The 24,428-nt window shown below is 50.0% G+C and overlaps 7 protein-coding genes across 7 annotated transcripts; 5 read left to right on the top strand and 2 right to left on the bottom strand.

Moving 5' to 3' along the window:
* Positions 1-9: 9 nt before the first annotated feature.
* Positions 10-2,593, bottom strand: BO97DRAFT_404813 (uncharacterized protein). The gene has a single exon (XM_025695039.1). It carries the CDS (start codon positions 2,346-2,348, stop codon positions 126-128), a length of 2,223 nt encoding a protein of 740 aa, XP_025552834.1. The 5' UTR covers positions 2,349-2,593; the 3' UTR covers positions 10-125.
* A 1,074-nt stretch (positions 2,594-3,667) lies between these two features.
* Positions 3,668-5,173, top strand: BO97DRAFT_388307 (class I SAM-dependent methyltransferase; the record flags this gene model as incomplete). The annotated part of the gene is made up of 3 exons (XM_025693646.1): positions 3,668-3,746; positions 4,015-4,131; positions 4,368-5,173. The coding sequence occupies 3 exons, from the start codon at positions 3,668-3,670 to the stop codon at positions 5,057-5,059; spliced, it is 888 nt and encodes a 295-aa protein (XP_025552833.1). The 3' UTR covers positions 5,060-5,173.
* A 764-nt stretch (positions 5,174-5,937) lies between these two features.
* BO97DRAFT_413267 (uncharacterized protein) lies at positions 5,938-6,586 on the top strand (the record flags this gene model as incomplete). Its single annotated transcript, XM_025696278.1, has 2 exons — positions 5,938-5,986; positions 6,216-6,586. 2 exons carry the CDS (start codon positions 5,938-5,940, stop codon positions 6,584-6,586), a joined length of 420 nt encoding a protein of 139 aa, XP_025552832.1.
* Positions 6,587-9,557: 2,971 nt separating this feature from the next.
* BO97DRAFT_388305 (ESCRT-II subunit protein VPS36) lies at positions 9,558-11,581 on the bottom strand (the record flags this gene model as incomplete). Its single annotated transcript, XM_025693645.1, has 3 exons — positions 9,558-11,189; positions 11,240-11,375; positions 11,481-11,581. 3 exons carry the CDS (start codon positions 11,579-11,581, stop codon positions 9,558-9,560), a joined length of 1,869 nt encoding a protein of 622 aa, XP_025552831.1.
* A 277-nt stretch (positions 11,582-11,858) lies between these two features.
* On the top strand, positions 11,859-14,166 carry BO97DRAFT_366711 (SAC3/GANP domain protein). Its single transcript, XM_025692626.1, has 3 exons — positions 11,859-12,208; positions 12,260-13,532; positions 13,585-14,166. Exons 1-3 carry the CDS (start codon positions 12,142-12,144, stop codon positions 13,799-13,801), a joined length of 1,557 nt encoding a protein of 518 aa, XP_025552830.1. The 5' UTR covers positions 11,859-12,141; the 3' UTR covers positions 13,802-14,166.
* A 4,242-nt stretch (positions 14,167-18,408) lies between these two features.
* BO97DRAFT_35680 (phosphatidylinositol-3-phosphate-binding protein BEM1) lies at positions 18,409-21,364 on the top strand. Its single transcript, XM_025692183.1, has 3 exons — positions 18,409-18,677; positions 19,511-20,272; positions 20,332-21,364. Exons 1-3 carry the CDS (start codon positions 18,672-18,674, stop codon positions 21,247-21,249), a joined length of 1,686 nt encoding a protein of 561 aa, XP_025552829.1. The 5' UTR covers positions 18,409-18,671; the 3' UTR covers positions 21,250-21,364.
* Positions 21,365-21,810: 446 nt separating this feature from the next.
* On the top strand, positions 21,811-24,372 carry BO97DRAFT_469669 (AFG1 family ATPase). The gene is made up of 4 exons (XM_025699860.1): positions 21,811-22,546; positions 22,675-23,134; positions 23,193-23,709; positions 23,844-24,372. The coding sequence occupies exons 1-4, from the start codon at positions 22,156-22,158 to the stop codon at positions 24,222-24,224; spliced, it is 1,749 nt and encodes a 582-aa protein (XP_025552828.1). The 5' UTR covers positions 21,811-22,155; the 3' UTR covers positions 24,225-24,372.
* Positions 24,373-24,428: the final 56 nt, after the last annotated feature.

Raw genomic sequence — 24,428 nt, 5'->3', positions numbered from 1 at the left:
GATCTGAGACTGGATCAACATAAGAGAAAATTTGTATCATACATGGAGGAGAGTTTAGTCAGTTTGAATACCACATACGTCCAGCCCGAATGGTTCCAAAGCTTAGCAAACATTCGAAAACATAATCATTCCCGCCGACGCCGGTCGGATTCAAATGCAGTAAACCCGTCCACTCCACGCCCATCCTCTCCACCGGTACGGAAGTATTCAGTCACAACTCCTACCGCGTAGCACGTTCCAGCGGTAGCTACGCCACCGAGAAGCATTCTGCGGAGGATTCTCGCAGACTTTCTTTCTTGGGAGGCGTGCTCACCGCGGCTGGCTTTGGCATTTTGTGTTTGAGCAAGTACAGTATTACTTTTTAGATTGCCATCATTTGACGCAAAGGATGACAACGGCGCAGGTTTGTTGGCTACTGTTGCCGAAGCAGTAACCTCGTCATGGCCTTCTTCGCTGGTAACCTTGCGCGAATCTCGTATCTTTTTAAAGACGAGTATATCTCCGCCTCCAGAAACTATCTCAAACCCATCATTATTCAATCTCTCAAAGTACGGTAAGAATCTTGCAGGATTGTTCAAGCGACTGAGTATCTCTGTGGGATGCAGTGGCTCCTCGGGTGCATGGAAAGACGAGCTTGTTTCTGCTTCCGTCACTCGAAGTGTGATAGGATCAAAGGCAAGTACGCGGTATGTCTCGACAAGCCCTTGACTAGGAATACCTTGCGCGATGAGCGGCGTCGGGCCGGGGGGCTGTGCAGCGAATGGTACTTCGTCTGAAGCAAGTGAAGAAGATGTGTTTACAGCTTTCAAGGCTGAAGCCTGAGAGTTTAGTGCTTCCAGACCGTCAAGTGTGGACGGAGAGGCTTCGTCGGGTGCCTTCTGAGATTGTGCAGTGCCAATCTTTACACTCTCCTCGAGCTGATGACGCTTAACAGTGTCTGACATGTCACCAAGTTCGTTCGAGTCTTGTAATGCTTGGGTCTTCATATCCGCGTCCATCTTAAGATACGAGGCACGAATCCCGCTGGCACTTAGGGACTCTAAGTCTTCCTCCTGTTCACGACTCGCATTCTGTAGCTTTGTCGAGTTATCTATTGACTGGTCCAATTTGGCGGGATCCGATGAATTGATTCTGTCACTGACACTGGAGTCGTTCAACCCCAGGGCAGGATCGCAACCATCTGAATGTGATCTCGATTGCAGTACCTGCTCCTGCGCGTCGTGCCTCAGGAGCGGCTTAATCGAATCGTTTTCTGGTGATTCCGATAAGGCTCGGTGCTGGGCCGACTCCAGTTCAACTCTTTCCGAAGGATAAGTTGCTTCCGGTGAATCAGAAGAGCCACCCTCTGATGGTCTCAAACGGCCTGTAGATTCGCTTTTAGTGGTACTTGCATCTACGAGAGATGAGATGTCCTGCGATTCTTCGTTTTTGGTTGGCCCAATCTTCTCCACCAACCCCTCGTCTGATTTCATCTGGGTAGGGATTTCCGGTGCACTAGAATCATTTGGCTTCAGATGCACTGGAGACATATACCCTGTAGTTTCTTGGCCGAAAGTAGGTTTCGCTTCTGGGCCAAGCGGAATATTTCCACCTCCAGTCATCTCAGCCGCATCGGCATTCTTGGCTTCCTTGGAAACCATACGGCCACTGATCGGGTCAAATTCGTATCTTGTAGTATTCGCCTTCGCACTAGGCACATCTGAGCCGCTTGTATCCTTCAAATCCGTCGAAGATGATCTCTTCATCATATCCGGGGTTTCCCTGGGGGTCGCGGCGGCTGTGGTAGGACGCACTTTCGCATTTGCTGGACTCGCTGGCTTAGTGACAAGGCCAAAAATAGAACGACAAAGAGAGGTAAACGTATCATCGAATTTCTCGAAGGACTTCAACGGCTCAAGTCTTCTCCCGAACAGAGCCCCGAAGGGGTCTTTCTCGATTTCCCGCTTAATGTGATCCATTTTGCGACGTGTTCGATCCGCCTCTTTCTCCCATACATTGTCAAATGGGGTTGAATTCTCTGACAGATTATTATTTGTTTTTGGTGGCAGATTCGATGGTTGACTCCACCACGGCCGATGATCGTCAAAGATTGTAGGTTGCGGTCGAAATTGGCGGGATGGTCTGCTGCGCACCTGAGGACTACAGAAGCGCTGGTGCTCATAAAAATGTCTCTTGCCGGAGTCTTGGCTGTATCGCTGGTGGTAGGCGCATCCCCAGAGCTGACGGTGCTTGGAGGAGGATATCAAGAGTCGAGAGGAGACGGGGTGTAGAGCTGTAGGATAAGGGCCGGCCAAGTGCCTGGACCACTTGACTGCTCGGAACTCTGATGCTGCCTTCAGATAACCCATGATAGTACTACTGAATTGGTGATGTTTCAGGACGGTTATGTGAAGCGAGATAGGGTGGCGATGACCAAACCGGATGATGACGGCCGTGGGGCTATCCCCAGTCACATTGCACGATGAAACGACAAGTGAAAAAAAGAGCCTGTCAAAGACTCGAGATTAGTCAAGCATACTCGTAAGCAAGAAAATGTACCGTAAGTTCCTAGATGTTAGGTAGCCAAAGGACAATTATTGCACATTGAACAAATCGGTGGAGGTAGTCAAAGGACTCGGGAGCCGATAAGACAGTCTGAGCGGAGAGAGCTCCGATAAGGCAATCAGTCAATGCGGGGTTCGTGCCACGGGAAGTAGAGCCGGCCCATCAAAATCGGTCAGACGGTTTAAGATAGCTTAGTAAATGATTTTTTGGTTATATAATACTTATATAAGCTGTTTTATATAAGAAAAATATATTTTAACCTCTATATATATATATATTTTTTTACTATTTACGATAGCTGTATAAATTGATAATACTGGTGTTGCTATGTAACCTACAATTTAGTGTCCGCATGTATAACTGGATAGAAAGAGCCCCGAGTTCCGTGTTCATAGCACCCTGGGGCCCTGGCATGGGAGAATGATCGCGCCTTTGCACGACTTCAAAACCCTTCTTTGTATGGTTTAGCAGCTAACTTTGTGATTACTCGAGCAATATTCCACGACCAAGCGGACTGTGGCCTAGGTAATCACTTGGAGCGTACTGCAGCAAACGGAAGTAAAAGCACATGTGTAAGCATTAAAATCTTACGTCACATTTCTAAATGGACTATGATTGTCACGTCGACAACGATTTGTCAGTGGAGCAGCGAGTTAGGGACCTGTCGGGGCGAGATGTGATCTGGATCAATCTCCCCTAGAGCATGGCTGAGAATGCAGTGGCTTATAGAACTTGCTCATGCATGTTAGGTATCCTAACTGTAAAGTCTCCTATTGGCCATTGGGTGAGTTAAGTTACTCTCAACACTAACCCTATTTAGCAAGGTCAAGGCTCGGAGACTTTCGGAGAGTTCCGGAAAACTGTTCATTGAACGCCCAGCCAGTTGTGGCTCCCTATCAAGTAGAGTCTCAAAAGGTACTGTAGTGCTTATAAATCTTCTATATTCTTAACTACCAGTAGCGTAGATCCTCGTACATAGGTTCAGAATTGCCCATGGTGATCAGCGATTCTGATATCCGTTCCCTCTCACGTCACGTGAAGTCCCATTGGCCCCAACCTTCTGCGGCGGGTCCCTCTTCTACTTCTCAATAATCCCCTCATCAACCTCGAGCAAAAGGCCATTATGACGACTCCACCATCATTCGGAGGCAGACTCAAGGGGATTTTTGAGCCTGCCCAGCTCATGACATGGGCAATGTCACGTAAGCTTCCTTTTTCTGCTTATCTTCGTCCTACCCCTTGAATACACTTTCGGGTGTCCTTTGGCTTTTGATATCACATTTGGCCTGAAAATAAAAAGAAAAGAAACTCTTTTTATTGTTTCAATCCCATTTATCTATCGTTATGCACCCCATGCGGCTTGTAAGTCCAAGTGTATACCATACTCGTGGAAGAATTGGCACTACTTTCATGCCCTTTCACTTGATTAATACGTGATGATGATTACACAAACCCTGCTAACAACAGCAGACTACATCCGCGTATGCGCAGAGGCTATCTTTAAAGAGGGCAAGATCCTTGCACCTATTTTTCAGATCCAACAACTACGCGACAAGGCATTTGGTCGGTTCTGGGTCGAATTTTCCAGTACGTATCCTGCTAGTGAATGGCTAAGAAGCCGAAGATTCACAAATGCAATTTTCTGAGTACCATGCCAGCCGAGCATCTCCTTGTTCAATTTTCTCACCACTCCATCTGAGAAAATAGAATCTTAGTCGTCAATGGATACGTCGAATACAATATTCATCTACATGTACTAACACACACCCCAGCCCCAGCCCCAGCCCCAGCCCCAAACGCAATCCCACCGCCAACAGAAACAGAAGAAGAATCCAGTACTTCTAAACCAGGCAAAAAAGTCAACGGCTCCTCAGATCTACTCCCGCCACTCCTCCGAACAGCCAGCGGAATAGTCCTAGACATCGGACCCGGAACAGGCACGCAAATGCCTCTCCTCCGCTCGCAGTCCATAAAAACAATCTACGGCGCAGAGCCCTGCAGAGGCCTCCATGAGAAACTGCAACTCAGAGCCGAAGCCGAAGGTCTCTCGTCGAAATACCACATTCTCCCCAGCGGAGCCGCAGCATCCGAGCTCCTACCCGCTCTCCGGGCCACGGGAACCGGCATAACGGATGCGTATGATTTGGATGCGAAGAAGGGGATTTTCGACACCATTCTCTGCGTGCGGGTCCTTTGTTCTGTGCCAGAAATGCAACGTACCGTGGATGAATTATATGGGCTTCTGAAGCCTGGTGGGAAAATATTGGTTGCAGAGCATGTGGTTAATCCGTGGCGGACGGCGAAGGGATCTTTGCTGGCGAGAGCTATGCAGGGTGTTTATCAGGTACTTGGGTGGAGCTTCTTTTCTGCGGATTGTGCTTTGAATCGGGATACGGAGGGAGCGTTGTTGAGGGCTGCGGAGCGGGATGGTGGGTGGGAGATTGTGGATTTGGAGAGGCATTTCAGTTGGTCAGTAATGCCGTATGTATCTGGGTCTTTGGTCAAGAGGGGTTGAAATTTTGATTTGGATTGTATGGGTGGTGCTGTTGGTTCGGCTCGGAAGTTCCAGTTGCTGGCCTTTTGACACAAGCGTGTGCCTGACACGACATTTGATGGACGGTGAACGGTGGTTCTAATGGTCAAAATACTTGAACTCATCTAAAAAACTTGCTGGTCCTCATTCCCGCCATCGTCCAGGTGTCCTTTATTAAAAGGTTATTCAAGGGACAGCAATTACAACAGCGCACCGTGCAGAATCGATTCGGTTTCAACAACGGGAACAATTCACTGACATCGGAATTCTATTCAAGTTGTATCTCAAGAAAAAAAGAAAAACGGAATCAACGAGATCAAAAGTTTCCCAACGAGGATGCCCTGGAATTTGTGAATACGGCTAGATTCAACACAGATATCGAAGCACGCCGTTGGGCAAAAAAAGCGAGGGGTAGCTATTTACTCTTAATAGTTCGCTTTGATCTTTTTGAACCCGAGTCGAGTTGCGGGGGGCCTAAAACTTCTAATAGCCCTGGAGTTTCATGAGGTATGGCTCATAATCCATATTCGGAGGTGCGCCAGTGAAGTGACTTACGCCACTGGCTAGGTGATATTCCGCACACGTCAGTTTGTAGTGAGCCCCCAAAATAGTAATTACGGCGCAAGAGTCGAGATAGTTTTGGAGAGAGGAGAGCATCATCAGTAGTACAGTTTCAGAGGATGAGAGGGTAACATTATTTTCTTCGATAGCTTTTACAAAACCACTTACCGTATCCGACTTTCAATATTAAACCTTTTGCCATTCTGTGCCGGTATCTCAACTCCATCACTGCGGTCTGGATGAAAGATCTGTTAGCTCGGGGACTTAGCTTTAATCACGGACTTAGTATTTTACCTACAATGTGTGTCTGTAGAAATGATAGGACTTGGCGGGATATTTGTGGCAGGGGTAAGTTATTCCTTTGTGATCTAGGCCAGGAGATATGAATGCGCCCCGATAGGCTGAGCTAAAGTGGGTGGTTTCGCCCATGGTTTTTGAAGAATGCAGTGCGATTGACGACGTGCCCACCTGCATCATTCTGAAACATTCGAGTAGAATGATCGACGAGTCGAGTCTACCCGTTGAATGACATCATAGACCCTATTCAAAAATCGAATTTCTTTGATTTTATCTTTAGCTAATATTCGTACATCTCATCTTGAATCTTCCATTCGAGATGAAGTAACAGAAGGTGCAGCGTCTTCGGAATATAGCTTATCTGGTCTCGAGAGAGACTTGCTGGCCGCCAGCGAAAGACATACAGCGACGATCCTGCGTGACAGCCGGTCAGCCCTAAAGGCAGCCCACAGTGCAAAGAAGAAATTGGGACAACGAACCGTTCACGCGATCCGCCAGGCTGCCGCCGAGTTTCTAGCAGTGGGAATCGCGCTGCCTCTCCAATGGGAGCAAGAATGGAGATTGTCCACCAATGGTGGTCAAGTACGAAAGTCGACAACACTCTCCCAGCAAGCTACAACTAGAAAAGTCGACCTAGAGAGAAGGAAATAGACGAAGAGAACAATATAAGACCTAAATATGCATGACAAAATTCCACTTCCTTTGTCAGGCTTGCCTCTTGGAGAGTTCCACTTCCCCCTTGCTTGAAAGCCTCAGTTCGTCACACTTACCCCGATCTTCGCTCGTGTCTTACATACGCTACGACTTAGTTCCCTAGGGTTTGTAATTGCCAGTCGTGAGTAGCAATTACTATAATTTTTAGCTTCTTCATAAGCATGACGAAGAGAATTTGCAGAATAGCCAAGAAAGGTAATAGAATGACTCAGAGGTTGAACCCTCAAGTATTCTCTTCGCTTCACCCACCAGAACCAAACATGCGGGCTGTGATCCACTCATTCCCTGTTGATATGTAGAGGGAAAGTCACTTGAAGTTGTTTGGCTATGCCACGGATTCTGTCGCTGTTCAAGCCTATTATCGGGCCTCGGAAGGACTGTCGGCCCGAACAAGTCTTAACCAAAGCCATTTCAACAGCAATTTGCCAGCTCTGTATTTAATCAGAATTATAACGAAAACCATGGTCCGCCCTACAAAAGGGTTCTCTCGGGAGATGCAGATCTGCCTGTGGTAGTTTGGCAAGAGGCGGACATGGACAGCTTTGGTGATCCTGAAAGGACCCATCACTCTACTAACGCAGCTTCCAGCAATGTTAAGGAGTACAAAATACGTCCTGACACGTTTATAGTCAAGCTATGTTCTAGATTGCATATATGAAATTGAATTCATGCCGTATTATCTTCCTTCAGGATTTTTTATGGAATATAACGGGGAAAACGAAGACTAATGACATATATATGGATAGTATGCTGGCCTGCAATATTTGCGTTTTGAAATCCTTATCGCGCGGCAGTAATAGTTGTGCTTCCCCTTCTCTCTAGGTCTTAGTTTTGGCGATGGGTAGTGGGAGCCCTAACAAGTTAATAGTCTTTACCCAGCGGAAGACTCTGCCACATACGAATTGTGAAGAAAGAGAGGCCCAAAATCCGGAAGCATCTGCGGATAGAAGATATACCTGGTCCTTTATCGGATGCGAATGTCTACACATACATCTGCGTTGCACATTTTACTATATTTGTATGCCTTTCTCATCAAACTTGATCTGCGACGGTATTGTTTTTGGCGCGTCTGTTTTCTCTTTGAGGAGTATTCAGATCGGGTTGACTTCATAGCAGCCATTGCGAGTGACCACCTTGTTCTTTGGGGGAGCAATAAACGTGAGGAGCATCAGAAGCGCAAGCTCAATAGGGATAGTCTGTTTGTTAACCGGAAAGAGCCGAAGTGTCCCAGGTGCAAAGGACATTTTCCAATTTTGAACATAGAAAATACCACGAGTTTTTTAAGAAAAACCATGGTCTATTGCGTGTTAGGCAACACCTGGGCACTAAGACGCCGCGTAGTCAAGGCTCCTCCATGTAACTCTAATACTATTCGGCTATCCCGCCTGGAGGATATAGGAGGAGGAAGCGCGGAAGAACACTTCCGTGCTTGAACATGAGTCATTAAACTGGACCTGCAACACGATATACATGCTTCATCCTGCAAAAGGGTGGCATCCAATAGATCCCGTGATTAGTGCTCGGCAGATAGGACATTTCTCCGATGTTCCAAGGCTTCCTGCGTATGACCTGCAGACCATGTGCTGACATAGAATGAACACCCAGCGATCGGCTGCATATAGCAAATCTTGCACTCTAAAATACACTTTTCTCTTTGTTGGGAAAGTTCCTCTTCCGTATTTTGGTGCCTCTCCCTATCCTGGCGATGTTCATCTCGAAGCGTGCGATTTTTATCTTGTAGCCGTTGCATTCTATGACCAACCGCCTTTCGAAGCTTCTTAAAGGAGTTGTCCTGGTCCATTGTTAGTAAAGGGCGAAGAAAGTCTTGTGAGGAACTGGTAACCAAGCAGACGGCTCCTACTTTTGGTTGTTTTGCGTTTGCGTGATGGTGCCGTGTCTGTCCCATCATCGACTGCTTCAACGATCATGCTCTCAAAATCTCGGTAACTGTGTAATCACGGCGAGGGGCCCTCCAAGGCCGTGAGCAACCTAGCTCGAGACTTGCGAAATTCTTATCATCGGTGATAACAATTGTGTTCGACGGGCCTACCATCGTGATATTTGTTGCCACGCCCAGGGGAGCAAAGTCGATATTAGCAGACTTGGGAAGAGCACAAGCGAATCTCAGAGCGTGCGCCCAGCTGGGGGAAGGAGGCCCTTCGTATACCTGAGATCTAACGGTGATGCGCTCACTCCCGAGAAATAATTAGATACTCGTGTGATCGCAATCTTCGACGCTGTACGGCACGATTGGGCATCCGGCAGTGATAGTGATGAAAATAGCCTATCGTATTGTATGCGCTGCCCCAACGATGCAGACGGTGTATAATTATACTTAACCACATTCTCCCAGCTGACTGCCGTTCGGAGGGATCACCTGCTCATTCTTGTCTCTGAAGTTCCTGCACTGGATCCGGACAACGCTTGCGACTGCGCACATGCTGCACATCACAAGCATGGCGCGGGAACGCCAATTGGTGCAGCAAGGCTACATCGTACCAATTGCACTTGAGTGGCCTTTCTCTGAGATGCATAGCGTCAAAATGGCGCGTAACACACCCTGCATCATGATACCTCTGGAAGCGAACATGGCCAGGGAGCCCCTTGTTTGCAAAATATTGGAAGCAAGCCTCTGGCTTTCAGAATTCCCGAGGCATTCCTTGTAGCACGCGACGGCTTGGCAGCGACAGAAACAGGTACAGTACCTTATATGGGTTGACAGCATTTTGGCTTTTGCCCTGCATCTTGCGACTGGTTTATGGGACTAGCCGATCACACTTGTTCTTCAGTCTGTGTCTACAGATGACATGACCTTTTAGCCCTTTGCCTATTGCGTGATTCCAAAGGCCAGGGACCAAGGAGTAGGTTCATTTCTTTTACCGTTAACTGCTGTCTATGATAATGCTGTTCAGATAGGTCTATCGACTTCGTCTAAAGCTATCCTCGACAAGCCCAAATCACCAACAACGGGGGCATCAGACAAGAAGTTAGCCCAGAACCGCAAGCCTTCGATGCCTTCCTCCCTGCAAAGTACTCCCTTGTCCTCCGCCATCTCTAACTCCTCTGCCGCAACACCAACACTCCATCCAAATCGCTGTGCGGCCTCCTGGGCAGTGACAGCACGTCCAAACTGACGCCAGTCCCAAGAAATTGGCTCAGTGGGCGGTACTTGTCGAAGCTCCGCCATCCATCCCTGTATCTTGCGTAGGGTCTCCTCATCACTCCAGTCCCATCTCTGGACGACAAACAAACCACTTTTGAATTGGCGAAGGCGCACCGGCAGTCGGAGTGTCTCCCAGAGCTCTGCTGCTTTTTGAAAATCTAAAGGGCTAACAAGCTCAACGCCGTTTCGGGATCGATTGAAAATCGCCCAGAGATCAATAAGACTGATAATACCACCCTCTTTATTGAGCAAGCCTTTGCGGTCATCGGTCAGATACTCGGCCAAGTTTCGCGAGAGCTCTGAGATGTACAAGCTGCCAGCGCCACTACCGAGCATATCTTTGGTTGTTACCATCCCCATTGTTTCCGCCGATTCTAACAAAACTGCGTTCGCTTCTCCAGAGACATCGCCACTAGTCATGCCCGAATCTCGCATAGACGCAGCAAGCGCCATGACCTGTTTGGCAGATGCCATGAGCGCCTCTAGATCCTCGAAGGCATTTCCAATAACAAGTTCATTGTTCTTACGAGCCTGAAGACCTCGCTGTTCCAGGCCTGCAATGCCCACTCCGGGAGACCTGGATGGAGACGGCACACTCCCAATCGCGGGTGATGTTACTGTCAAGCCGGGCGAGGGCATAGAGTTCGATTGTGACGGTTGCTGAGGCACTGGTGGAGCATCATAGAGCAACCATTTTCGCTGGATCAAAGCACCCTTCAACCTCTCGTGGAATATCTGTATACCACCGGCCCTGAAAGACAATTTCATGCAGTCAGTGATCTCCGTGCTCTTGATGCTATTATGAGCGAAAACGGGTGCTGGCGATTCTGCGCGATACGAGCCGATCTTAGTAGATTTCAAAGCCCCTGTGGCCACCAGAGAAGCACCGCATATCTCACACTCAGCCAGTGACGGATGATTCACAAATGTGCAACGTGGACACGACACCTGTGCCTTGTCTGGATACGGCACGATGCCAGGCCCTTTGGCTGGGGCTGAGCCCTCAGTTCCGGGCAACGTCGGATTTGTTTGAGTTGCAGGGCCCTCTCGATTAGCTGTAGCAGTGATGACAGCTTTCAATAGTGTGGCTAAGGGCGGCTTAATGCCACAAGCCAAGCAAGGTGGTATTGGTGTAGACACAGTAGCTGTAGACGGATCGAAGTTTGAGGGCACGGGGTTAGAAAAGGAGCAGATAGGACAAACCCAAGTCGCATTAATAGGCTTGGGAGGGGTCGGCTGTATCTGGGGCCTAGAAGCCGAAATACTGGGCGACTGTCCTCGAGACGGGCTTGCACCAGCGCTCTTTGATTTGCTGAGGGTGCTCTTTGGCGGCTTGGGATACAATGTGATTTTGGGAGACGACTTCAGGAAGCCTGCCTGATTCGGATCAGCAGTTAGATGAGCGCGTAATTCCAGGTAAATCATACCTGATACTCCGCTCTGTCAACTTCCTTCAGATCGATACCGACAGAGTACTTCCGTGGCTCCTCAACCGCGACATAGCATACACGATGGGAGGTCAGGTATGCATGCCCGTTCTGATAATTGGGGATTTTGTATTTCCTATCACACCCGCAACATTACCATCAGCGCCAGCGAGTCAGACACCGAAGCCATACGAGCCCATACGTCCTTCTAAATCATCAGAGGAGTAAATGGGCGACTCACCCTTCGTACAACCCCACCGCATCCTGGACAAACAATAAGGTTTCATCGGGCAAGAGTGCAGGTCGGAGTGCGGTAGTCAGGTCCAGAGGCTTGAAAAACATCTAGTAAAGCTAGGAAGCATCTCTTCACTGGTAAATTTGTGAAGAGGATGATGTCTAATGTTGTGGAAAAAGATTCGCCCTGGCCGTGGGAGGATGACGATGGCGTCTTTCTTCCCTCTTCGTTATCGGTTTAGATCGAGGGTGCTAACGTAATCTGGGGGGTGTTACGGCAAGCGACAGGGCCCACTAGCGCCAAGAAGAAATCTCCGCCACCGGATGAAGTGGAACCTGAGCGGTAAGCAGCTTGACTAGTTCTTCCTCCTCCCGTCCCCTTCTTCCTCCTCCCTCTCTCTCTTATTCCTCCCGAGTCCCTTCAGGCAATATCAAGGCCCTGTTGTTACTTTTTGATTCGTTGCGACAGATACAGTCTTATCCTGACTCTGCCAGCCGGCTCTAGTGTTCTGCTCTGCGTTGTCTGTGTAAGAACGATGTTTTGACTTGTCTCTCCCTTTATATCGAAATCAACTCACCCGTAGCTCATACTTCTTTTTCTTTCCTTGCCTCTCACCCTTCGCTTTCCCCCATCCCTTGTTGGCCTCTTGCCTAAACCTGTGTCAAACATGAGCTCTGGTATCCCGCCCTGGCGTACCACGGCGGCAGCCCCTACTTCCGTGTACTCCGGTCATGGTACGTTGACCTCCAAGTCTTTCTCATTGGCGATTCTAATGAAGAGAACAGCAACCCCTGCCTATACCACTGTTCAAGCACGCCGTAGTATTACAACTGCAAAGGCCCCAAATTCAGCCTCCACATCGGCCTCATCGCGCCAGGCATCCACGGAAACCGCCCCCCGCAAACAACGAGTAGAGTGGCCAGAACCGGTTCGATTGTATGTACAACGCAGTTTTGCACCTGAAAATCGGCTTCCCGGAGTCGAGCGAGGCGAAATGGAAACCAAGCTCCGGGCTGTCATCACCGAAGCGGCCGAGAATAATATGCTCGATAAGATCGATTGGAGCAACCTACCCCTGCCTCAAGTCATGGTTCAGAATGACCGAAACAAGGTCCTAGCAAGTCCTAGCGTATCCAACTGGACCTCCTTCTATTCTGCGCTTTCACCCTTGAAGTCTAATACCAACGGGCTGGAAGATGTGTCGAAGAAGAGAAAGTCGGTGGAATACCAAGGGGATGCGAACAACTGTCCCCCTTGGCGGAAAACTAACAATCAAAGTGCTTTTGAAGATCGAGTCACCTATGCTCCAACAGATAAGCGCCAAAGAATAGATCTGAAGAATACTAGTAAGTCCAAAGCTAATCTGGAAATGCGGAGGAAACGGTTCGAAGAGCCTCAGGCATCGAATGGGTCGTCCTCTTCATCTCGTGGTGCTTCACCGGCCCTCACGGCAAACTCCGGCCCTGTTGTCGGAACCTGCCAGGAGTTGGAAAAGAACTATTTCCGCCTGACTGCCGCACCGAAGCCGGAGACTGTGCGGCCTTTGCATATATTGCATAAAACATTGGACGTGTTGAAGAAGAAGTGGAAAAAAGACAACAACTACACATATATCTGTGATCAGTTTAAGTCGTTGCGGCAAGATCTGACAGTGCAGCATATTAAGAACGAGTTTACTGTCAGTGTCTATGAGATCCATGCCCGGATCGCATTGGAGAAAGGGGATCTTGGTGAGTATAATCAGTGTCAGACTCAGCTCCGCGCATTGTATGCACAGCAGCTTGGCGGACATCCTACCGAATTTCGGGCATATCGTATTCTTTACTTCATTCATACCCGCAATTGGACGGCCATGAACGATGCCTTAGCCGATCTAACCCCAGCAGACAAGCGGGATCCTGCTGTGAAACATGCCTTGGATGTACGCTCTGCCCTTGCTCTCGGAAACTACCACCGGTTTTTCCAGTTGTATCTCGACACCCCGAATATGGGAGCTTATCTCATGGACATGTTTGTGGATCGCGAGCGACTGTCCGCTTTGGCAGCAATCTGTAAAGCGTGAGTGTTCACCATGGAAGACCTGAATGTCCTTTACTAACTTCGACAATAGGTACAAGCCCGACGTAAAAATCCGATTTATCACCGAGGAACTTGGTTTCGAGTCCGATGAGCAGAGCGCACGCTTCGTCCTGGATCATTCCGCCGAGGATCTGCTCCAGGAGAAAGAGGGGTCTGTGAGACTCGTGACGGGGCCCCGGGCCGGCCAGCTTTTTGAGGCTGCCAAGGCCGATGCTCATCGGATCGTCGATATCAAGGGCCAGATCTAAGTTCATTTCTTTTTCAAACTACCCTGCACTGTTTTATGCTGCATTGCCTTCTGGATACTCTCTTGCGTACTTTCGACATCTCATTTTTCCTTTTCACCGTCATGGTGTTTGGAGTCATCATCATTATTTCACCCCGTCGTATTCTTTTCATTTTGCGGCACACAAAACATCATTTTATCGGCATCGCAGGCGTCTGGACATTGACTGGTTATGGAAGTGAGGAGATTTATACCCATTTCGACTCCAGGGAGCTTTGGTTGAGCTGTGATTTTTTTCTACGGGCCGGAGTGGGTATGAGACAGCAGAACAGTACATCTAACCTTTAGTTCGATATTTCTCGGTAGTACAGTTGAGAATACGAGGACTTTGTTTACGTGGGGATCGTCCTAACTTTCTTGTTTCTCAGTAAAAAACAAATGGGGACTGGGCATGTCTTAAACATTGTCTCCATTGCGCGATTAACTTGAATTCCTGACCAAGGGGTCCTCGCGACGGGATTTCGGAAGTGGTTTCCTGTAGCCTCGAGTTACACTGGATCTGCTGAATTGCTACAGCGATAGCCAGATAACCCTCCTGATCGATTTAAAGAAGGTACTAGCCCAGTGTGAAACGATAGAGAGATGCCTTGGCACGTCGCCCAAGACTCGATTCAAGACCTCGAGGTCTAGTGTATTCTGATGCATCCCTCGATGCTGATGATTGTCAGCAAAACCTAGACCGGGCTCCAACCGGGCTCTATCGTCATCGGAAAGACCCTCGAAATGAACAATGCTATCTATTGGATCTTGGCACATCACCCTGGCTGGATCTAAACCCTTGTCCGTATTCCCACTCATTCCTAGGTTGTTCGTTGTTGGTGTATTAATGACTTTCAACAACCCATCACCAAAGCACCATCACATCTCAGATACACCTCTGTACAGTACATTCCCCGCGTGGCTCAACAAACGTCATTAATATGACATATCCCATCTCCGCGGACAGACCCTGCAGGCAGGACTATATGTGAAACCACCCACCAAGCTTTTTTTCTGCCGAAGTGACCAGTCCAGCCCAGTCGTGACGGGTGCACGTTGTCATGCAAGCTTGATGTCATTGGTGCTTTTCGATCTGTCAGATTCGAGAGATGGACGCGGGTGAGATTTCTCTGCGTGGCCTACTGCGGTGGGTTTGGGTTTGTTAATGTGAGACGCGATGGGGTTGGGTCTGGGTTGGCGTGGGTTTGTGTTCTGGGATATGTGTATGTTTGTGTCTGATTTTGTATGTTTCGTTTTGGTTGTGGCCTTTGTGGGAGGCGGTGTTTAGCGCGTGTTGAGGTGTGGTGAGGTGAAGTTTCCAGTTGGAAGAAGTTGTTTGATACTTGGACTTAGGGTGAAGTGATAGTAGGGGTTTTCAAAATAATAGTAATTACGGTATGTTATGGAGAAAGGTACGTGATGCATCTGAAGGTATGGCTTGTGCTGGATTGGTGGTTAGCAGAACAAAGTACATCATTATAAGGTGGTTAGTTGATCTATCGAGAAGGGTAAGGTAAGTGAAATAGTAACAGACAGTTCTAGGCTCAGCTTATGCTGCTGGGGACTGGGTATGGCAGGAGAATTTACCAGCCAGTGGCTAATATAGTTTCCAAGGCCTTTGTTTTTGTTTTTGTGTTTTTTTTTTTTCCTTTTCGCGTAGAGGTCAGATGTAGCATGTAGCTCATCCAACCTCCCGCTCCATAGACAATTATCCTTACATGTGCTATGGAAAGTGCTTTTAGAAGACGCCTGACGCGATTTAGAATTCATGGTATCTTTTCATTGACTGCGTACATTAGTGTTATGGATTTGCTGCAACCAACCCGTCAATCTGCAAGGGCGTCTGCAAAACTCTGCAGGCCTGCATGATGGTTCGCAGTTCCCCTTTGGTGGCCACCCTGAGTTCATTTTCTGAGGGAAGTTGAAACAGGATTTTCCAATGAGCTGAGCATTGCGGGGAACTGTCAGAAAAGAGATATTGCAAAGAAGTCCGCGTTTCAGGTTTATCGCCACATGGCGTATCTTTTTAGTATAATCCCATTTATCGGGCAAGAAGAGCGGATGTGTACAACCGCAAAAATGACCCCGTTGGCCTCAGTCGGATAAGTTGACCCGCTAAACAAGCTTGATCACGACCTCCCCTGGGCTGGCTGGTTGATAATAGGACAGAAACAGAGTTGTGGCGATCCGTGGATGGCAAAGTGAACGGTTTAAGCATTGGTCCTTCTCCCCTTCTTATCCCCGTCCGAGCTTTTGCTTCTGCAGGACACCACTCGGTCAAGAGGCCAACCGAGGTATGGTCGCAAGCCTTCCCGGGTTCTACCCAGATAGCTGAGGATTGGATTGAGGAAGCTCTCTGCCGTGGATAGGGGTACTCTTCGGGGAACAAGATTGACATTATTTCAGCAATGAATATTGAAGTTATATCTATGTCTATGTCTATGTCTATAGCCTTGATGCTGATGGGCTCGTCTGTTGCGATTCTGAGTGAGTCAATCGGCTTATCACTGACTGTAGCCCACACCCGCAGCACAGCGGCAGCACAAATGTGCCACAGCCCACAGCAGCAGCTCACAGACCACCTCCGACCGACGAACGCACCCACTACCTTCTTTTCTGCCCCTCAAAGAGCCCAATTGTTTCCTGATTAGCCAGAAGCCAGCCCTGAGCTACGCTGGAACACCCTACGTAAGGAATGGTTTTTTTGTTGGGAGGGGGGGGGGGAGCGGAAGGTTAAGTCCTGTGCAGAAAGTCCGATACATGGTATGCGGTACACACAACGTGGGAAAGCCCAAGTGTCGACCTTTGCGGATTCTAGTACCTTCGGCTCTGAACAATTCCCGGGGGAAGGAAGGTTGCGTTCAGTTGCATTCAGGTTCCACTGTTCCAGCGACCTGGTTGGTATCCAATCCACTACCCCGTTCCATCAGCCAGGCTACTCTTCCTTTTTCGGCACTGGTGCGGTGCCCAACCTCCGTCCAGGGGGTGTTGATCACACTGCAGAGAAAGGGGAACAAGATGCATTGTGAGAATTTTCGAACAGAAAAAGCAAAGACCTGGTTGCAGTTTCAAATCAAGGTGATGTGGAGGGACAGGGCTGGCAAGCATCAGCGAGGGTTGGTTAGTACCCATCATCCAGTAGGTAGGTAGTACTCCGTAGGTAGGGCATACATCCATGCAGAAGGACCGGGGAGCAGCATCCGGTGGTGAGAAGACTAATATGAAGGACCGCCGGTGGTAAGCAGCTGAGGTTTGAGGTTTTGCGCATTTAGGCACACACTGGACACAGCCTGGAGTGCTGCTGCTGCTGCTGCTGCTGCTGTACACTACTCCATCGCGGATCTTATTTCGTCTGCTGGATGCCTCTTGCTGCTGTTACTGTCGCACATTATTCCTTAGGTTTATCTACTGGGCTATCAACCACATGGGATCTGATCTGATTTGAAGATTGTCTGTTGTCATTCTCTCCTGCTGATGTAAGTAGACCACGAGAAGTGCTAGAGTACTCATAGCAAGAAAGAGACCCGCGATCATCGGCTGCACCCACAGTTATCCGAGACGAGTACCCATCATTGTAACGGCTATCGCATGATGACAGACAGACCCAACACCTTAACAGACCTTTTTGCCACACCCTACTTCTAAATTTTTATTTTTATTTTTTTTATTTTTTCCCCTTAACCTTGCGATCACAGGGCTGGGGAGGGAACACCAACCAACCGGGTTGGGGATTAGCTGGAATTTCCCGCCACAGTTGAACTACCACCATCACTACCACCACCACAGTTCGTTCGTTCTTCCTGACTTCTTGTCCTTGGATTAATCAATCCACGCTGCTTCCGAGTCCCCACGGCCCATCAACTGCCACCTCCTCATCCACTGGGTCGCAAACCACCACCAGCCAGATCAGACATCTTATCTTGCCTCGTCTGCTCTTGAACCACCATCTCTTTACGTCAATCTCATTGCTACGACTGCCGCAAGGAGAAGGAATAAGACGAACATCACACATCGCTGGTGCAGGACATCTCGACTCAACTTATCAAATATCGACATCTTCAGGGGCGGGGCCCTCTAAAAGAAAGCGGGCCACTTTCTTTTTGCGTCGTCGCAATCCAGAACCTCTCTTCTGTTTCCCCTCTCCCCCTCCAATCCACGTTACAGGTTCACCCGTGGTAAATCCTGGGACGGTTAGAGAAAAAAAAAAAGAGAGAGGATAACCAGTGAGTGAAAGGCAAGGGCGAAAAGGAGAATAGGAAAAAGAGAACGAAAAAGAGGAGGGCAAGAAACATTCCCTCCCTCCCTCTCTCCCTAACTGCCCATTCATCAATCATTAAGTCAGTCAAGTCAGTCCGTCGACCGTCGACAGGTTGCAGTGATTGCTATTATTACCTCTTAGTACTCGAACGCTTTTCCATTGATTTATCACTCATCAACTTCCGCCCCTCCTTTTCCCTTCATCTTTCCGACTGTGTCTCTCTCTGAACAACATTCTCTTTCATTGTTCATAAAACTTTATTCTCTTATCTTTCTCTCTTTTTCCATTCCTTCCATAGGTCTTCTACGGTTCTTCCTAAAAGAGGTGTTGCCTCCATTGCTGCCTTTCCGCTCCAATCCTTTCCCTTTGTACAAGTCTTTCATTGCCTGAGTCGCCTCTCCTCCGTTTTCTTTTGACTTCCCCCGTGGTGGCTGCTGATCTCGAGTTCATAAAGTTGAAAGAACTCGGGTCCCTGCCCCTAAGCCCTATATTATATCATTTCACACACTCTCTATATTGATTGATCCCCGATTGTGATAGCTCATACACTTTTGACGGGGCGCAACCTGGGACTGGCCGACTTGCCGAAACAAGAATGAAGGTATGTTTCGAATTTGCTGAAACTTGCTTGCACTGGAGCTTTAACGCCCCCCTCGTTTCCCGCCCCTCGTTTATCTCGATTGTCGCTTGTTCTTTTTCCGAGACCACCACCGCCCAAAATTAATTACTAGCAATCGTCGACTTCGGCTGGCTGGCTGGCTCGCTCGCTCGCTCGCTCTCTGGCTGGGCCCGCCCTGGTTGGGTGTTCGCGATTGCGGCTTCTCTTTCTGCGATTTTCCTCCCGTACCTTTCCTGGTCTTGAGGTCTCCAGTCTTTCCCTCCGACCATTATTCAAACCACTCACTCACTCATTCACTCACTCAATTAATAATTCAATTCCATTGATCCTATTCACTAATCCTTACACCTTTTCGCCGCCCATTCTTTAGGCCATTCGACGTTCACTGAAAGGGGAGAAAGATCCCAAATCCCACCATCATCACCATCATCATCTGTCCATTACGCCCAAGTCCGCTATCGCCATCCTCCCGCCTAAGAAGGTATGTTTGGTTTGGCTGCACCTTTGCTGTTCCACTATTTGCTTCCCACAATCCCCAATCTTTCTTTCCCATGCTCCACATCCCATCCCATTCTTGTTCTTTTCCCTTTTTTATGCTTTGTCACTATTTTTGACTCTTTTACATAACCTAATCCTATACCCCCCTTTCTTACCCCTCCTTCGTCTCATTTCCATGACTACTTGTTCCCGATCGCTTGTGTTCCGTGGGGTGGGATTTGTTTTTCTTCGCATTCGCCCTGGGTTGCCGGCGTCAAGTCGGACAAATCATTTCGTCGCAAACAACTGTTAACTCAACATCCCTGTTTTGCGCGTAGGTCATCAAAGCGCTCTTCGATTACCAACCGGAGCCCGGAAACTCACAGGAGCTTGCGTTCAGCAAGGGAGACTTCTTTCACGTTATCAGCAGGGAGGACGATCAGGATTGGTACGAGGCGTGCAATCCCCTCATCCCTAGTGCCAGGGGGTTGGTTCCCGTGTCTTTCTTCGAAGTCATAGGCAAGAACGAGAGAGATAGCGTTGGCTCCGTCGACTTCTATAAAAAGAAAGAGCCGCACGACTCCGGCTTTTCAGATCGCTCCGCGTTCCCCGCCTCCGATTTCGTCCACAGCCCGCCCCGATCCTCTTCGCAGCTCAGGATGTCGGCATTAGGGAAGGGCTCGAGCCCTATGGTCTACGGCATCGTTCAGTACGACTTTCAGGCCGAGCGACCAGACGAGCTGGATGCGAAGGCCGGCGAGGCCATCATCGTGATCGCTCAGTCAAATCCGGAATGGTTCGTCGCTAAACCTATCGGTCGCCTTGGGGGACCAGGTCTGATCCCGGTCTCTTTCATTGAGTTGCGCGATATGCAAACTGGTCAGGCGGTGACCGATCCGTTGGAGGCCGTCAGGCGCGCCGGCGTGCCCAAGGTGGAAGAATGGAAGAAGATGACGGCCGAGTACAAGAACAGCAGCATCACTCTGGGCAAGATCGAGAGCAATGGCTCGTCGTCGATGCAGTCAGTTACATCAGGAGTGGACCGAATGTCCATTGGCCGGCAGAGTACGAGCCAGATGAGCCAGAACGGCCATATGTCTGTGAGTTTTCAGTCATCGCGCATTAATGGAGAACAACTTGCTAAACTGGCTGGTGAAAGGCCTACCACAATCGCAACGCAAGCAAAAGCTCTCTCGTGCAACAAGTATCTCATCAGTCTCAGCAAAGCTACCACCAACCTCTCATGGCGCCCATCGCCGCCTCGATTCCTCGCTACTGCTTCGACAACGATAAATACTGGTATATCATCGAGGCGAAGATGGAGGACGGCCGCTGTTGGGAGCTGTCACGCTATTACCACGACTTCTACGATTTCCAGATCGCCCTTTTGACTCAGTTTGAGGAGGAGGCGGGGAACCGTGGGAAGCCGCGCACGTTACCTTATATGCCCGGACCTGTCACCCACGTTACGGATGCCATCTCCAATGGCCGCCGACAGAACCTGGATGAATATATCAAGAAGTTGCTGGCCATGCCACCCCACATCTCCCGCTGCCAACTGGTCCGCCAATTATTCGCGCCCCGTGCTGGGGACTTTGAGATTGATCCAAGCGCATTTGGCGAGGACGCACGGTTCTCTGGTGGCTCGCACCATTCGTCGACGCATGAACCCACGCGCAGCGTATCGCGGCAGTCCTCGCAGGCTCCGATCGCCGTGCACACGGAGCGCAACTCTCACCATCGGGGCCAGCCGTCTCTGTCCCTGGGCAACGGCGGTCCACCTCCCATGAACCGCCAACCCAGTTCGATCACCCAAGTCTCCACCACCTCAAGCAGCGGTGCCATGAAAGTCAAGGTGTTTTTCCAAGACGACCTAATTGCCATCCGGGTTCCCAGCGATATCAGCCTCCAGCAGTTGAGGGAGAAGCTGATTGATCGTCTCAAGATTCAAGATGAGATCGTCGTTCAGTATAAAGACGAGCCTTCAGGGACATATGTCGACTTGGCCAATGATGCCGACCTTGACACGGCGATTTCGCGAAACTCCAAACTCACCCTATACGTCGAAATTGCATAGAAGCGATGATTTTCATCTCAGCTCTTATAGACCTGTCCGTTCTTCTCGTTTCGTTTGTTTGCACCTCATTTTTCTGGTGCACTGGTGTTATGGTGTCCTTCTCTTTCTATCCTTGGTCATCAGCCTCTGAGCGAGTGTTGTTGTTGCCGAGTCACGAGGTTGATACGATGACAAAATTGACATGTCTGAAACGTTTATGCCATCATGTACCCTCTCTCTTTTCTTTTGTCTACCGGGCCATGGCTGAGTGTGTTCCTCCATACCCTGATTCTGCGTGTGTTTTTATTCCAGTGTACATAAGCCTGCTTCTGCATATAATTTCAGCCATTGTAGGTGAACGCCTACACCCATTTTTATCTCTTTCCGATGTCTGTGATAGATACATTAGTTGCTCATGGGACACGCACCAACCAATCGGCAAAGAGGCAATTTCCGCCTCCGCAGAATGACATAAGCACCGGGTCGATTGCCGATAACCGCATCACATGACGAGCATCGGAACGAGGTCATTCTCCCCTGGGTTTTTGCGCCGGGTACCAGGCCGTTCATGCTTCATTCTCAAATTTGCGCTGGATTTCGTCCCTCCCTTTTGTATATTGCCAACGACTTCTGCAGTGGACTGTACATACTGCTCTACCACAGCACGTCTCTCATTGCGAGCCCTTCCGTCCACTCTCCCGGCCGAGATCCCTTCGTCCCCGCTCTTGTCCCCCTTCGCCGATTATTTACCGGCCGGGCAACCTCGGTCGAAACGAAGCGAAGCGCTTTCCACCGTTTTTACATTGTTCGCATGCGCTTCACAATCGCTAGCAAGTTTCTATAATTCAGTCCTAGATATCCTCCGTTTTCTTCCTCTCTTTCTCTTTCAGCTTTCCTTTTAGTCCTATCTCACGGGACATCTCACCCATGAGCGGCTCGTCTGCGAAACTCTGCGCGGAGTACTTGCCCGGCGCGCTGCGGTCCAGGGTCCCTGTCCTGCGTCATGCAAGGCCTGCGCCGCAGGTAATAGGAGCAGGAGCCCGGCAGGCGTGTTCTCGCGAATCTCGTCGGGAGGTGCACAACGGGTCTCGGGGCGTGTGCCAATTGACGAATGTTCGGGTCTGTGGTGGTTCTGGCTCTGTTGACCTGAGACGGGCTCAAGGTCAATATACGCGGGGGTTCGCGACGGTGGTTCCTGGGCAGGGCGAGGCTTCTTCTTCTTCGTCCCCGGGCGCAGCTGGGCTGCGCGGGGGTCCGTTGGTGGAGTACGATGTGAGAGTGCAGGAGGGTCGGTTACGGGATGATCCTTATCAGAGACGTATGTTTTTTCCTCTTATTTTCCTTTCCTTCTTGGGTGGGCAGAGAAGGGCAGGATTGCGCAGAAATTGCGGGAAGCTAGAGAGGTACCAGGGAAGAGGTTGCTGACCGGAACCCATTCGATTACAGAAATCATCGAAAAACTCCAAGATCTCTACGAACGATTGACATCCTACCACCCGCCTGCGGTGATTCACCCCAGCCCGGAATCCCTCGATCTCAAACCCAAATCGTCCTCCTTCTTCGGCTCGCTCTTCGGGCGCAACAGCAGCAGCGCGAAGTCGGAGCTGACGATTTCCGAGTCCCTGCCCAAGGGACTCTACATGTACGGGGATGTCGGGTGCGGCAAGACGATGCTGATGGACCTGTTCTTCGAGTCCCTGCCGGACAACATCAAGGCGAAGAACCGCATCCACTTCCACAACTTCATGCAGGATGTGCACAAGCGCATGCACGTGGTGAAGATGAAGTACGGGCATGATTTCGATGGGCTCCCGATTGTAGCGGCGGATATCGCGGCGCGGTCGAGTGTGCTGTGCTTCGACGAGTTCCAGTGTACGGATGTGGCGGACGCGATGATTCTGCGGAGGTAGGCGCATACCTTTTCCCTGCTGTGTCAGACGCATGACTAACCGGTTGTCAAAAAGGCTCCTCGAGCACCTCATGTCCCACGGCGTCGTCCTCGTCACCACCTCCAACCGCCACCCGGACGACCTTTACAAGAACGGCATCCAGCGCGACTCCTTCATCCCCTGCATCAACCTCCTTAAGACTGCCCTCCACGTCATCAACCTCAACTCCCCCACCGACTACCGGAAGATCCCCCGGCCCCCAGCCGCCGTCTATCACCACCCACTCGGCGCCGACGCCGACGCCCACGCTCAAAAATGGTTCGAATACCTTGGCGACTTCCAGAACGATCCCCCGCACCCGACCACTCAGGAAGTCTGGGGTCGCAAGATCGCCGTACCGCTCGCCAGCGGCAAGGCCGCGCGCTTCTCGTTCCAGCAGCTGATCGGGTCCGCCACAGGCGCAGCCGACTACCTGGAGCTCGTCCGCAACTACGAGGCGTTCATCATCACCGATGTGCCCGGCATGAATCTGAACCAGCGCGATCTAGCGAGACGGTTCATCACGTTCATTGATGCCGTTTACGAGAGTCGGGTTAGTGCTTTTCTTCCCTCCTATTCTCCTCCCTCTCCTTTCCGTTTACCTTACCTCCCAGACACTTTCCAGCATGTTCTTGCCTTGCCCCCATCTATGAACTAGAACCAAAGCTAACCCTGAAAAATCACCAGGCCAAACTCGTCCTTACAACCGCCACCCCGCTCACCAACCTGTTTCTGTCCGAGTCCGACGTCCGCACCACCCTGACCGATCAGCGGGGCGACGATCACTCCGACCTGAGCGACGCGATGCGCATGATGATGGATGACCTGGGTCTGTCGATGCAGGCGCTCAAGACGACATCCATCTTCTCGGGCGACGAGGAGCGCTTCGCCTTTGCGCGCGCCTTGTCCCGCTTGACGGAGATGGAGAGTAAGCAGTGGGTTGAGCGCGGCCTCGGCGCGGCCTCGGCCTCGGCTTCTGTAGAGGGGAAGAATAATGCCCGTGCGAAGGCGAAGGAGCGCGAGGAGTTCGTCAAGGGGAGGGGCCGGTGGGCGGAGGATAATATGTAGATTCCCCCTTCTTTTCTTTTTCTGCCTCGCTGTGGTTGGTGGGGCTGTTGGATAGGGAGGAGGTTATAACGTCTGGAGACTCTAGACTTGATCGGTGTATACGGCCTTGCGAATATGGTATGGTTATATGAGATGATAGGTAGATGGGATGGGATGGGTTGGGATGGGATGAGTATATCTGTTGATATCATTTAGCTTGTATTT

This window comes from Aspergillus homomorphus, assembly GCF_003184865.1.
Source record: "Aspergillus homomorphus CBS 101889 unplaced genomic scaffold BO97scaffold_12, whole genome shotgun sequence".
NCBI classification, from domain to species: Eukaryota; Fungi; Ascomycota; class Eurotiomycetes; order Eurotiales; family Aspergillaceae; genus Aspergillus; species Aspergillus homomorphus.
The sequence above is the reverse complement of the archived record's forward strand: the minus strand, read 5'-3'. Positions and strand labels throughout refer to the sequence as shown.

Coding starts and splice junctions, on each gene's coding strand:
- BO97DRAFT_404813 (XM_025695039.1), bottom strand. CDS start 2,348: ATGGGTTATCTGAAGGCAGCATCAGAGTTCCGAGCAGTCAAGTGGTCC.
- BO97DRAFT_366711 (XM_025692626.1), top strand. CDS start 12,142: ATGAGCTCTGGTATCCCGCCCTGGCGTACCACGGCGGCAGCCCCTACT. Junction 12,209..12,259: donor TTCCGTGTACTCCGGTCATG/GTACGTTGACCT, acceptor TGAAGAGAACAG/CAACCCCTGCCTATACCACT. Junction 13,533..13,584: donor TTGGCAGCAATCTGTAAAGC/GTGAGTGTTCAC, acceptor CTTCGACAATAG/GTACAAGCCCGACGTAAAAA.
- BO97DRAFT_35680 (XM_025692183.1), top strand. Junction 20,273..20,331: donor GCCAGAACGGCCATATGTCT/GTGAGTTTTCAG, acceptor GGCTGGTGAAAG/GCCTACCACAATCGCAACGC.
- BO97DRAFT_469669 (XM_025699860.1), top strand. CDS start 22,156: ATGAGCGGCTCGTCTGCGAAACTCTGCGCGGAGTACTTGCCCGGCGCG. Junction 22,547..22,674: donor GGATGATCCTTATCAGAGAC/GTATGTTTTTTC, acceptor ATTCGATTACAG/AAATCATCGAAAAACTCCAA. Junction 23,135..23,192: donor GACGCGATGATTCTGCGGAG/GTAGGCGCATAC, acceptor GTTGTCAAAAAG/GCTCCTCGAGCACCTCATGT.